At 42.0% G+C, this 13641-nt stretch overlaps 1 protein-coding gene across 2 annotated transcripts in view; it reads right to left on the reverse strand.

Annotated features, from left to right (window-relative positions):
* Positions 1-1543: 1543 nt before the first annotated feature.
* The window catches only part of LOC136856941 (GDP-D-glucose phosphorylase 1), a 149829-nt gene continuing 137731 nt past the window's right edge, over positions 1544-13641 (reverse strand). For both annotated transcript variants that reach the window (XM_067135216.2, XM_067135214.2), the window contains one exon: positions 1544-3514. In XM_067135216.2, the coding sequence (XP_066991317.2) occupies positions 3480-3514 (35 nt within the window). In that variant the 3' untranslated portion in view covers positions 1544-3479. The remainder of the gene's footprint in view (positions 3515-13641) is intronic.

Here is a 13641-nt window from a genome sequence, read left to right on the forward strand (position 1 = left end):
TCTACGCTATAAATAATTTTTTAAGACGCCCTGATATCACAGAGTCGAAAGAAAACTAAATGTGAAGGCCTACAATATAGACAGCTCATAAAATTGATCAACAATAAGGTGGTGGTGGTGATTATTGTTTTAAGAGGAAGTACAACTAGGCAACCATCCTCTATATAACACTAATCAGAAGGAAAAATGGAAGGGATCCGACACTTCGAAAACTGAAGATATCGGCCAAAGGAAGACAAGGGCCACGAAGGGCGTGAAAATGAAAGACTCCCTAGCCCTCGCAAACCTAATAGCGTCGGGGTCGGAAAAGAACAAGAGTTGACCAAGGGAGGTCGGATAGGATAGATAAAAGTGAGGAGCCTGGCACAAGTAAGTGGAAGCAATGCCAGGACTCAGCTGAGGGCCCCGTGGTCGCCAACCCACGCTCCAAAATTCAGAGCCCCTGGGGCGATCAACAAGAACATTACATTGGCCACTGTTTATTGTGATGTGCTTTGTGTCTTCTGTTGCCACTCATCTCCGATAGATAGGATTACTGCTGCGTACCGAATATTTTTTTAAAAATTTGCATTACTTCGCACCGACACAGATAGGCCTTATGACAACGATGGGGTAGGAAAGGGCTAGGAGTGTGAAGGAAGCGGCCTTGGCCTAAATTAAGGTACAGCCCCAGCATTTGCCTGGTGTGAAAATCGGAAATCACGGAATATCATTTTCAGGGCTGCCGACAGTGGAGTTCGAATCAACTATCTCCCAGATTCAAGCTCACAGCTGCGCGCCCCTAACCACACAGTCAACTCGCCCGGTCGTTCCGAGTGTAACAGCCTGCCTGCATACTGGCGGGAAGTAGATGGGAAATTGGATAACTTTCTTCTTTAGCACGCCATTCCTCTGGTTCATAAATTTTCCGATGCTACTGGTACGTAACACACTGGTTCATCATAGCATTCGAGCTATTCAATCCCTACTCTGAGGCACTGATTGGAATGAGCAGTCTGCATATTTAACGGAACAATGGCAGAGGAGTGTTCACGGCTGTCTGCGGCCTGGTTACTCCAACTCTGGAACTTTGGACTCATAGATTGGCACCGTAGTACCGTTCGGTAAAAGTGAGAAAATGTGTGGTTTTTCATTTGATCGAGTATTTTATATGTTAACATTGTTTTTAATCGCGACAATCCAACTAACGTTTCTGTAATGACCTATATTGTTGGTGGTGATCAGAATAGTTAACTAAATCCATAATACTTCAGTTAGGAAAACCACAAAGACAGTCTTTCTGAGAATCCCGTAGCAAAGCACAGGTACATCACCTAATTATCCTATATAACTAAAATTGATGGAGTCACCTAGTTATAACCTAGATAAATATACTGATACTTACTTCAACCTCAAACAAGAACTATTTAATAATTTCTACTGAAGAACTGCCTTTACAAGAAACGGGAAAAATACTGTGAAGGAATTATCCTTTGCCACAGAACTGAAATAAGAATAAGTAGCTGTTAGCTACTAGAACTACAGAAAGAGATCATAGATGACAATAATATGACAAATGACCAGCAGAGAAAAAGTACAAACACTCAATATGCAGACGCCTTCAGAGTAACAACCCTTACACCCAGAATGACCTGAGCTACAAAGGGTCCTCTGATTTAGCACACACAACCTGGACATAAAGTGAGTGTGTGATACTATAAATACCAAAATACAGCAAGAAATACTCATAGCTACAGTATTTAAATATTCACTGAAAGACATGAAGTTTATTTTGTATAACCATTTGAAAACTGACTCTACAAATGTAAATTGTCCTTTGAGACAAGAAGATAATTCCAACATGTTTTCTTTCAAACAAAGGTTATATTATTTGTACTTAGCGCCTCTAAACAGACTCATTCAACTTGACCCAACAGTAATGACTAGATTAATATAGTTTACCTTACAACTCTTTGTATAACCTGAAAATTGAGTATTGGTGATGATCGGAATAGTTAACTAAATTCATACTACTTAGAATAAATAATTTGTGTTTTTGTGTTATCATCGCACATACACCACTCAATTTCCTTTGAATTAGACTAGAAGATGACTACCAAGTTACCTGCCTCACCTCTACATACATACCGCGCACCTAACGCGAATATATTTCAAATATGCTACGGCATACATTAGGAAGACAGCTAGTCTCGTTCCCTTGCGTGGACTTGGTTCTTACAGATCTTAACATTATTATAAGTATTCAAACTTTTGCTACATAACTCTCATCCTTTTACGGTCCTCAATGGTGCATGTGGTTACATGGATATCGAAACTGGCTAGTTTTGAATAAGATAGCTATCCTTGTTCCATTGTGTGGACCTTCATTAAGTGCTCCCTTAAGCTAAACAGCGTTCTGAAACATTGATCACATCTCATGCAGCCATACGGTCTCCCCATAGCATGTGTGGTCATGTGTAGGTTAAGACCTTTACTAGTTTTGAACAATTTATGGCACAATTCGCATTTGAAAGGCTTGTCTAAGGAATGCCTCACGAGGTGTCTTGTGTACTGTCCCTTCATCAAGAAACTCTTGTCACACTCTTCACAGCTGTACACAATATGAGTCTTCATATGCCTGAGGAGAAGATATTCGAAGTCGTAACATCTGTCACACTGCGGACATGGGAACGTTTTGCCCACAAGATGCTCTTTAAGATGTTTGGTGTAGTCACGTTTAGCCGCAAAACTACTATCACAGTCCTCACACTTATAGGCTGAATGTGATCTCATATGTTGCTCAAGACTGTAACTACGACTGAAACCCTTACCACAGGCTTCACACTTATAAGGTTCACCCTTACATTGCAGTCTTAAGTGCTTGATTAGGTTACTAATGATCCTAAAGCGTTCATTACACTGTGTGCATTTGACTGACTCCCTTAAACACTCCATTTTCAAACCACATTTATGACAAACGAGACGCTTGGGTGAGATACGATCTTTCAGTAATTCAGGAAGATCGTCAATATCTGAGCAAATACATTTGGGACGCGTCTGATAACCTACAACAAAATCAGTCGGGTAACATTTGCAACACATTTCACACTCTTTAGGAACGTCCTCGCCCAGCAAAAAGGATCGTATAGACTGCTCTACGTGCTGGAAGAATGTTGCCTCCAAACTACCGAAAGGCCACTGGTGGCGTCTAGACTTCTTAGGTTGTGGAGCATACGATTCTTCTTGAGTCTCCAGGTCGTGTCCTCCTCCAAGTTCGCTACACTTCACAACACCCTGGTCATTTTCACCATCCCTTTCTTGTTCTTCCTCTTCCTCCTCTTCCCCGTCGTCAAATAATATCTCCGGTTTCACATGACATTCTAGGTATTCTGGTGACAACTGGCTTATTTCGCAGAGTGGGTCACACTCAGGATCGGATGTGGAAGGACGTTCCGTTTCAGGCCCCTCACTACCTTCCTCAAGCCAGACTGGCTCAAATTTCACTTCTTTCGACTCCATCTTGTTGCAATCAACACTGAAAAAAAAAGAGAGAAAACACATTAGTATGAAAGTCTGTAGTAAATATACCACTAAAAATTGGCGTAAAATAACAATGTGATTGGTTTTACGTCACATTAACTACTTATGCGGTTTTCGGAGACGCCAAGGTGTCGGAATTTTGTGTAGTAGGAGTTCTTTTTACGCGCCAGTAAGTCTACCGACACAAGGCAGACGTATCTGAGCGTTTCCAAATATTACCGGACTAAGCTGGAATCGAACCCGCCTTGCTGGGGTCAGAAAGCCAGCGTTTAATCATCTGAGCCACTCAGCCCAGCGAAATTTAAGTACATAGAGTAAATAACTACTACAGCAAAATGTCATTAGCTCATTCAAAAGTTGTAAATATAATAGAAAAAGACAAGGTCAACAGCTCCAGGTATAAAAACATAGCGCATTTTGTAATGCGTTCATCTTCTATACTTGGAAGTTGCGGAACTGTATTCCAGTACTACTTTTGGGTGGCCTGTGTCGGTAGATTTTCTCTGACTCGTGGAAGGGCCCTTTAAAGGTAACTATGTCTAATAAACCTGATGGTCCACAATCAATGTCCCTACATGTTTCATGATTACTATGTAAAGATTAACGCAAGTTCTTCAACCTCTAGTAAATTACTTAAGTCGATATAGCAACTGATATCTACAATATTACAATACAATTAGAAAGAGTAGCTTGATCTTTAACTGTACGTGGAATCTCAAAAATATTTACTTTTAAGTTTTTTCAGTCTGTAGAATACAAAATACACAATTCATGAAAATACTATAACATACATGGATTAGAAAATGTTTTATTAACAGAATGATCAGTTTCGACCTACAAAACACGTTTATATCACGGGCATAATCAACGCAAAACAACAACAACTACTACTACTACTACTACTACTAATAATAATAATAATAATAATAATAATGTTATTGGCTTTACGTCCCACTAACTACTTTTACGGTTTTCGGAGACGCCAAGATACCGGCGTTTATTCCCGCATAAGTTCATTTACGTGCCTAAACTATTTGGTTAATCGCGAGAGGTAACTGGTTCATATCTCTAATGTCCTGCGACGTAGTGCACTGAATTCGCAACAATGGCGGTGAAGAGTGTTAATATTAGCATTCAAAATTCCCAAGAAAAATGCATGGGGTACGCATAAATGATCAGAACGGAGTACAGACATCACCGCGTGACTGACGAGTATCGGCTGTTTACATGTGCTGTGCCGTTGACAGGCAATATAGCAGTGTGCATCGCGTCACTCATCACATGTAGGGAAGGGAAGTGGGCAAGCGGCGCATCGGGAAAGAGAAATTTAAAGCATCATTTCCTGTAAGATTTTGGCGTTTGTGCCCTGCGCTGCATGAAATACACTACAAAATATCAAATACAAATATGAATGTTCTCAGTATGTACGATACATAAACAATTAACAGAAATCAATCATCATTAAACATATACCGTATTCTCAACGACCTAAGGACTCTAAAGTCGAACTGTAAAGGCCCGGCCTGTTACGTTAGGAAATCTACAAAATGTAAAGATGTTTCGCATTAACAGTGGTGTACATTTCTGGTTAACACCTGTAAAAACACAATAATAAGGTACGGAACTACTTGGGACTTAGTTTCATTAGCTTATATCCTACGATACTCGGTTCTACGCTTAGCCTTTAATACCTGTCAATACCACATGAAGTGCTTGCAATGTTTACTTTTATTACATAACTTATGTTACGTGGATATGCCACTTCAGTAAATATTTTGTTGTGTGGCGCACTCTGGTATGCACAAAATGTACTGCGTTTACCGATATGCTTCATAAAACAAATGCACTGTGCTCACCCGACACCGGGTGGAGTTTTACTACTAGGATTTCACTTGTGTACGCTAGTCGGTTCAGGATAACTTAGCACATGATAATCGCAATAAGGACGCTACACATTATGAGCATATGCTGTTCTGTGATACGTCGCCATTACTAGCAAGGTTGCATGTGAGCGAGCGACAGACATGTCCGTATACTACGGTAGCGCACCGTCCAAGGTGTATAATAATTTCGTGTGGCTATTTCTAGCCGAGTGCAGCCCTTGTAACGCAGATCCTCCGATGAGGGTGGGCGGCATCTGCCATGTGTAGGTAACTGCGTGTTATTGTGGTGGAGGATAGTGTTATGTGTGGTGTGCGAGTTGCAGGGATGTTGGGGACAGCACAAACACCTAGGCCCCGGGCCACTGGAATTAACCAATGAAGGTTAAAATCCCCGACCCGCCCGGGAATCGAACCCGGGCCCCTCTGAACCGAAGGCCAGTACGCTGACCATTCAACCAACGAGTCGGACAACGTCCAAGGTTATCATGCTGGACAGCTTAGCCGGCTACACGCTGCAAAGGCTGACACAGAAGTTGCTCACGACTGAACATACATTTCTTAGCTGATTTTCCGGTGAGCTTTCACTAGGAGGAAATAAACGCCAGAGATCGATTTTTTTTCAAAGCACTATGTCCTATTACAATTTCCGTAACTTATTTTCGCCGGTCCCGTGGTGTAGGGGTAGCGTGCCTGCCTCTCACCCGGAGGCCCCGGGTTCGATTCCCGGCCAGTCGACCTGAGGGCAGTTCGAAGTCCACTCAGCCTACGTGATTAGAATTGAGGAGCTATCTGACGGTGAGATGGCGGCCCCGGCCTCGAAAGCCCAGAATAACGGCCGAGAGGACGCGTCGTGATGACCACACGGCCCCTCGTAATCTGCAGGCCTTCGGGCTGAGCAGCGGTCGCTGGGCAGGCCAAAGGCGACTTCAGATGGCCTTTGCGAGGCGGTGTTGCTAAATCTGCACATGGCTTATGAGCGCCAATAGAAGAAATTCACTTCTGCAGGGGAGGGACTTGAACAACGACCTCCCTGCTGATAGGCTCGGCCCAAAGCAAGTACGCTACGGTGGCATTGCCTGAAACCCACGGTGTGTTAGTGTTTAATGCTCATTTCTCAGCATGGCTCTCAAGCCCGACCACACCACGTGCAGATTTAGCACCACCGTCTCGTAAAGCCCATTTTAATTCCCCACGAAGCGATCTGATTGGCCAAATTCAGCAGCTGATAAAATGACAACGCCGCAGGACATCGACGTATTTTTAAAAAATGCTTATCAGTATGCCCAACGCTCTCATATACTCGGTTCACGCTGTTTCCGACCACCCTTTAAATAAACTGTTTACTTTGCGTTTTAGGTATCAACATATTACGATTTTACACCCTCTGATCGTTTATCATGGAAGCTAAAGTATGTAGTAGTTTGAGGAATCACATTATTATGACGATCTGCTAAACGTACTGGCAGTGCCTCAGTCAGGTGCTGGTATGTCTTAACGGATATGTGGAGCAGTGCTGTCTGCATTGCGTCGCACAACTGTTGAAGGGTGCGTGGCGGAGGAGACGGACTATCGTCTGTGAGCTTGCATCTGGAAAATAGTGGGTTCGTACCCCACTGTAGGAAGTCCTGAAGATGGTTTTCCGTGGTTTCCCATTTTCACACCAGGCAAATACTGGGGGTGTACCTTAATATATTTTTTCCTATGCCATCATCGTTGTCGGTACAACGTAAAACAAATTGTAAACAAATTAAAAATATATTTTTTGCTAGTTGCTTTACGTCGCACCGACACAGATAGGTTTTATGGCGACGATGAGATAGGAAAGGCCTAGGAATTGGAAGGAAGCGGCCGTGGTCTTATTTAAGGTAGTCCCAGCATTAATTAAAAAGATATATTAATATACTATGCGCGTTAGTAAAATAGGTTTGTAGAGCGTGAAATTCTATTCGAGTTGTCAAAATCTCATTTCTGTACAATTTTATGTAACTTTAAAAGAGCTATCGCTATATTTCTACATTGCATATGCAAAGCCATTCCACGCCATCACCAGCTAACAGCTCCTAGCCACACGGCTATTTTCTACAATTAATTTTAACGTGAATTTCACGGGATAATGGATATTACCATACCATTTAGGATACGTTAATTGATCACTCACCCAAATTTCATTGAGATCTATCTCGTCCAACCCAAACAATTCCTTTGTAAGGTCATTTGAGAAATATTTTCCCATTTATTAAGGCGTTTAACACAGAATTTTAGCATTCAAATGGTCATAAGGACTTCCATCACCTATTTGAATTTTCCCTTTTGAGAGTTATTCTACACCCACTCCAAGAAATCTATGTCAAGTATCGTATTATCCCCGACCTAATAAACTGACAGTAAAAATCACAGAGATACGTCGTCCACAACCCTGTCTATCGGCGTAGTGGCCTTCGGTTCAGAGGGCCCCTGGTTCGATGCCCGGCCGGGTCGGGAATTTTAATCTTGAATAGTTAATTCTCTTGGCTCGGGGACTGGCTGTTTGCGCTGTCCCCAACATCCCTGGAACTCACACAACACACAAAACACTATCCTTCGTAACATGTAGTTTCCCATACACGGCAGATACCACCCACTTTTGCCGGAAGGTCTGCCTTACAAGAACTGCACTAGGCTACCAATAGCCACACGAAACAATAATAACCCTGACCATAACAAGGCAGCCGTCAGTCACTAAGCCAAGGGCGTATTAATGCACAGTGGCAGGGGAGGAAGAGCTTCTTGAAATACATTATTATTTCAGATCCAGGGGTCCTAATCCAATTCCACGCAACTGTTGGCCACAATATCCTTTTTCTATTTAACTAAGTTAGTAAGAAACAACGTCTAGGAATCGCGACTGTAGTGATTGCTACAACCAATGTGAACAAACAAAAATGCGGTTAACTCTCCATCACTTGTCTTACGCCTGGTCAGTAGGCATTACGCAGCGCGTTGCACGTACTTCTAACATCACCAGTAGTCAGCGTGGACCAAAACTGCTTATCTCCAAGTCTAGAGCAGACATTATGTAGCAAGGTCTCAAACTTACACTAAAATGTCTAAGAAGTTCGGTGTTCGTACTGTACGTAAACCTTTCTCAAGAGCTGTGAGTAAATGGAACAATCAATCAAACACTTAAATATATTTTACTGGACTGTCATTTGGTTTTGTTCGAAATAATACACCCGAGCCATGAAGGTCTTATTAGAGAGCTAAATACACGTTTCTGACAATTCGCCAAATCATAAGAGCACGTCTTTTCTAGATCACATGACGTCAGCCGTAATATGAAAATCAGTACGGATGTCAACACACAGTAGACTCAACGTACCTCCGAGCAAAAGAGTCTGAATACAAGGACGTAACAAACTACTAAATAACCTCTCAGGGCGGAATTTTTCGTTTCTTCTTTCTGAGAGTGCCTGTACATGTAATTTTATCTTCCATAAAATCAATGATCATGCCATAGCTGGTATACCAGTTGTCGATGGCTAGATTACAAATTCCCCCCCCCCGTCACGTGGTCTGGTACACGTTTCCCTACGTTAGCCTGGACTTCTTAAGGCTTATTAGTAAGCAGAGGATATTTCCTAAAATGCATGTTTATTCCCGTAACTGTTAAACATTCAGAGTAAAGTTAGCCTAAACGTTAATTTTTAATTTTTAATGTTTTATTTATTTTTTGCTTCGATACGTCCGATCTCGTCCTGTGAGGATGAGAGGACATTATCTTGATTTAGATACATCCTAACTAAAATGAGGCATAAATTTACACTAGTAAACCATGAAAAATACACAGTAGTCAACTGTAATGTAGTTGGAGAGTAGTAAGCTGTTTCAGTAGTTTCAGTACAGTTTCATTCTATCTTCACAAAACTGAGATTAGTAAAAAACAGACACTTCCCAATACAGTTAAAGCCCTATTTAACAATGTTCAGGAGATACTTTTAAAGTGTTAAGTAGTTAATACAAAGTCTGGCTCTTTGGTTAAATGGTCAGCGTTGACGCCTTCGATTCAGAGGGTCCCTGGTTCGATTACCGGCCGGTTTGTGTTTGTCCCAACACCCACTTCATACCACACTACCAACCACCACAGAAACACTGAATCCATCCCTCCACATACGGTTAGCGTCAGGAAGGATATCCGGTCGTAAAACAGGAACATGTGCATCATAGTTCGCACCCGCGATCCCATCAGGGTGAGATAAAGTGGAAGAAGAAATTAATACACGTTTATACGAATTTTGATCACACCCATTTTAGTGCCTGTTTTAACCCTTTTGATGCCTATATACGTGCAATACGGTAGATTTACTGGCACGTAAAATAAGAACTGCGGGAAAAAATTCCGACATCTCGGCGTCTCCGAAAACCGAAAAAGTAGTTAGTTGAATGTAAAGCCAGTAACATTATTATTACAGTATTATACCGTTTTGCACTTCACGTGATAGGGAGTTAATCTTATTACTAAACTATACATATTGATACTCAACAATGCAAGTAATTGTTTTGTTTCAAGACCTCATCATTGGTTAATTTCGCTGGCATGTGCGCTAGGTGTATGTGTAGTCTTCATCACTTCACCTCATCACGACGAGCAGGTCGCCTACGGGAGTCAAATCAAAAGGCCTGCACCTGGCGAGCCAAACATGTCCTCGGACACTCCCGGCACTAAAAGCCATACGCCATTTCATTTCATTTGTAAGCTGATATCCCTCTTGGAGCATAAATAAAATAAAATGAAAAACATGTCAAACAGACTGGTCTGTAATTTTCAGCATTATATTTATCACCTTTTTCTTTATACACACGGGCTACTTTTGCAACTCTCCAATCACTTGGTATAGCTCTTTCATGCAAACCGTAATCAAATAAGTTCTTCAGATATGGTACTATATCCCAAACCACTGTCGTTAGTATACCCCCAAAAATCTTGTCAATTCCAGCTGCTTTTCTAGTTTTCAACTTTTGCTTATTGTAAATATCTTTATTATCGTAGACCGGGTGCGAAATCTGAAATGAGTGGGGGCGGGGGGGGGGGGGAGGAGTACGAACATAGGGCTTAACTACTAGTGTTTATTTCAGGCAGTATCCGACGGGGGAAAGGGGGTATAAAATGTTCCTGTAATTTAATTACCTCCCCCCCCCCAGAAAATGTAAATTTTAGATCCTTTTGTTTGAATTTTGTTGTTATAACGAGAATGATAAACATTAGAACGTTATTCCAATCAGCTGAGAAGTTTACGAGAGACTGTCCCTTTCTAACGAAAGGCCAGGCAAGGCGCGATTTGTCCTAATTTATTGCTTTATTAGTGGAACCTTCCTCTACCAGGGCTATGTGCTGACTGAACAAATTTGTCGGTTTGTACACTGCTTAAGTGAATATTGTCCTATTGGCTACCTATTGGAAACACACCCTCTCCGAGAAGTATAGGAGTGATGTACGCTCGAGCTAATTAGAGCAATGACAAAGGAGGAGAGATTCAAGTAATTTACATTCTTGCCCGGGTTTCAGATGGACTTGTCAGAGTGAAACATAAATAATAGGCTGCAGGTCCGGAATGCCACTGCTGCATTGTTTTATTGCTAAAGGTCTGGCAGTCATTTGAATTATTGTTGATGTTTTTATGAAAATATATACGTAAAAATCACTCATTCTTTCTTTTCTTTCCTTCTTAATCTGTTGACCCTCCAGGGTTGGTTTTTCCCTCGGACACAGCGAGGGATCCCACCTCTACCGCTTCAAGCGCAGTGTCCTGGAGCGTGAGACATTGGGTTGGGGATACAATGCCCAGTACATCGCCCAGGCGGCCTCACCTACTATGCTGGAACAGGGGCCTCTTGTGGGGGGGATGGGAAGACTGGAAGGGATAGACAAGGAAGAGGGAAGAAAGCGGCCGCGGCCTTAAGTTAGGTACCATCCCGGCATTTGCCTGGAGGAGAAATGGGAAAAACCACTTCCAGGATGGCTGAGACAGAAATCGAACCCACCTCTACTTATTTGGCTGAGTGGACCCCGTTCCAGCCCTCGTAGCACTTTTTCAAATTTCGTGGCAGAGCCGGGAATCCAACCTGGGCCTCCGGGGGTTGCAGCTCATCACACTAACCACTACACCACAGAGGAGGACTAATTAATTTTAGTACCGGGCGAGTTGGCCGTGCGCGTAGAGGCGCGCGGCTGTGAGCTTGCATCCGGGAGATAGTAGGTTCGAATCCCACTATCAGCAGCCCTGAAAATGGTTTTCCGTGGTTTCCCATTTTCACACCAGGCAAATGCTGGGGCTGTACCTTAATTAAGGCCACGGCCGCTTCCTTCCAACTCCTAGGCCTTTCCTATCCCATCGTCGCCATAAGACCTATCTGTGTCGGTGCGACGTAAAGCCCCTAGCAAAAAAAAAAAATTTAGTAATAAATTATATGTTTTCTACATTTTCCTCATTATTTTATAATGAAAGAATCCCTCGCGACAATTTTAGCGGGGGGGGGGACCCTTTGAGATAAAATCGTCGGTGGGGGGATCCCTCCCTTCCTACCCGCGATTTCGCATCCTGATCGGAATTCTACATTGTATACGGAATTCTAGTTTACATGCTGTGAGCAAGATTGTATTAAATTGCATAGCTCTTAACATTGCCCTAGAAACGCGACGGGGAAGTCACCAAACATCTTTTCACATGTGAAGACTAAGTTAGGGAATTGTCACTGTAATGGTAGACCCGCTTACATACCATCAGTCACAATCAGGTTGGGGAGTTTTCATTATAATGGTAGACACTCACTCTCCATCTGCCTTTTTACATCTTCAGAAAGACTGTTTTAGTGGTTTTCCGAACTGAAATGATCATACATTTCAATGACGTCAGTAGGAATGGCGCGATTGAAAGCAATGCTTTCATATGAAATACTCGATCAAATGAAACACCACACATGTTCTCACTTTTAACGAACAGGGCTACACTGCCGATCTAACAGTCCAAAGTTCCAGAGCTGGAATGACCAAGCCGCAGACAGCCATGATTCGTGAACACTCTTCGTCTTTTATCGGCGGGGAGGGGGTTGAATAGTGGAAACTCCCAGGGCAAAAACTATGCCCTTTTACTACGGTAATCTGTTTCCTAGGAGTACCCGATGAGTCGGAAAATATCAATTCACTACATTGGTGGCGGAAAAATCTATCTGACTTGGAGGCAAATGTTTCCTCCAAGCCAGAGGAGAAACCCCTTCACTGATAATTTGGAATAACATGAATGTAGAATTTAATAAAAGTGAAGAGGAAGAAGCTTTTCTTAAGAAACGGCTCTTTTCAGGGTTGATTTTGAATTATTTAGTGAATTTTGGTGCTATAATTTGGAATAGTCCCAAATTGTTATTCTAGACCAGGCCATACTACTACTACTACTACTACTACTACTACTACTACTACAACAAAGTCAGCCTCTGCCTTAAGTATGCACACTGCTCATTCAAAACAGCGCGTCAGAGTAGGGATCGAATGACTGGAATGCTATGAAGAACCAGTGTGTTATGCACCAACTGTATCAGAAAATGTATGAACCAGAGGTATGGCATGCTAAAGAAGAAAATTTTCTAACTCCCCGGCTATTTCCCGCCAATATTCAGTCAGGCTATTATAGCCGGCAAAGCCGGTGCGCAGCAGTAACCCCATCTATCGGAACTGAGAGGCAGCATAAGAGACAAATAACATCACAACAAACAATGGTCAATGTAATTGTTGATCAATGTTATGTGCTCTCGATATTGTAGGCCTTCACATTTAGTTTTCTTACGACTCTGAAATACCACTCTTATCATAGTCGGCACGGTAAAACCGAATAAAACATAAATGATCGGAAATTGTATTCTCTGTAACTTTTATTATGTAGTACTTTTCGATAGGACCAATAACATAGGTATTTAAAAATTAAATTTTAGTTGCCTTCCCCTAAACTACAATTTCATCCAGGTTGAATAAAATTGTTTACAGCTTAGACTGTAGTTTCTTATTCCCTGACTCTATATACCGATTTTCATTAAATTCTGTTAACCCATTTTCTCGTGACTCGGCGTCGGTATGGACTTAGCAACAAAAATACAAATTCATGAATATCTGTGTTATCATAGCCAGTACGGTAAAAATGTATAAGACATAAATGGTCGGAAATGTAATTCTATATAACTTTGGTTATGTAGTATTTATCGATTCGAGACCACT

Source organism: Anabrus simplex, chromosome 1 (assembly GCF_040414725.1).
Source record: "Anabrus simplex isolate iqAnaSimp1 chromosome 1, ASM4041472v1, whole genome shotgun sequence".
In the NCBI taxonomy this organism is placed as follows: Eukaryota; Metazoa; Arthropoda; class Insecta; order Orthoptera; family Tettigoniidae; genus Anabrus; species Anabrus simplex.